The sequence below is a fragment of the Dipodomys ordii genome, unplaced genomic scaffold (assembly GCF_000151885.1).
Source record: "Dipodomys ordii isolate 6190 unplaced genomic scaffold, Dord_2.0 Scaffold175, whole genome shotgun sequence".
NCBI classification, from domain to species: domain Eukaryota; kingdom Metazoa; phylum Chordata; class Mammalia; order Rodentia; family Heteromyidae; genus Dipodomys; species Dipodomys ordii.
In genome coordinates, this window is record NW_012267391.1 from 2039720 (window position 1) to 2040150 (window position 431).

The 431-nt window shown below is 69.6% G+C and overlaps 1 protein-coding gene across 1 annotated transcript in view; it reads left to right on the plus strand.

The window, feature by feature from the left end:
- Positions 1–35: 35 nt before the first annotated feature.
- Fxr1 (fragile X mental retardation, autosomal homolog 1) overlaps positions 36–431 on the plus strand; it is a 57870-nt gene continuing 57474 nt past the window's right edge. The window contains exon 1 of the mRNA XM_013033676.1: positions 36–98. Within this exon, the coding sequence (XP_012889130.1) occupies positions 48–98 (51 nt within the window). The 5' untranslated portion in view covers positions 36–47. The remainder of the gene's footprint in view (positions 99–431) is intronic.

Sequence of the window (431 nt, forward strand, 5' to 3'; positions counted from 1 at the left end):
TTGGAAAGTTTCTAGAATCTCTTCCCAGCGGCCTTTGCGGTTCCAACATGGCGGAGCTGACGGTGGAGGTTCGCGGCTCCAACGGGGCTTTCTATAAGGTATTGGCCCCGTGGCCGCGTCGTGGGGGTCTGCCGGGGGCTGGGGCGGGTTGTGGGGGGGCGTAGGGGGTCCCCGGGAGTGAAGTTTGCGGACGGAAGCGCGGCTGGGCTGAAACCCGAGGCCACACAAGGCTCCGCGCTGGTCTCCACTCCGCCCGCGGTTTAACGGTCTCGGGGGCCCGGGCTCCGCTATGTTTTGAAGCCACTCGCCGGTGCCCCTGGCCTTTCGCTACGGGAGGACCGTGTTCTTGGCCGGGGGTGAGGCCCCTGGGCGAGCCGGCGGGGGCGAGCCGGGCAGCGGCTGGGCGGCGGGGAGGCTGGAGCGAGCAGGCC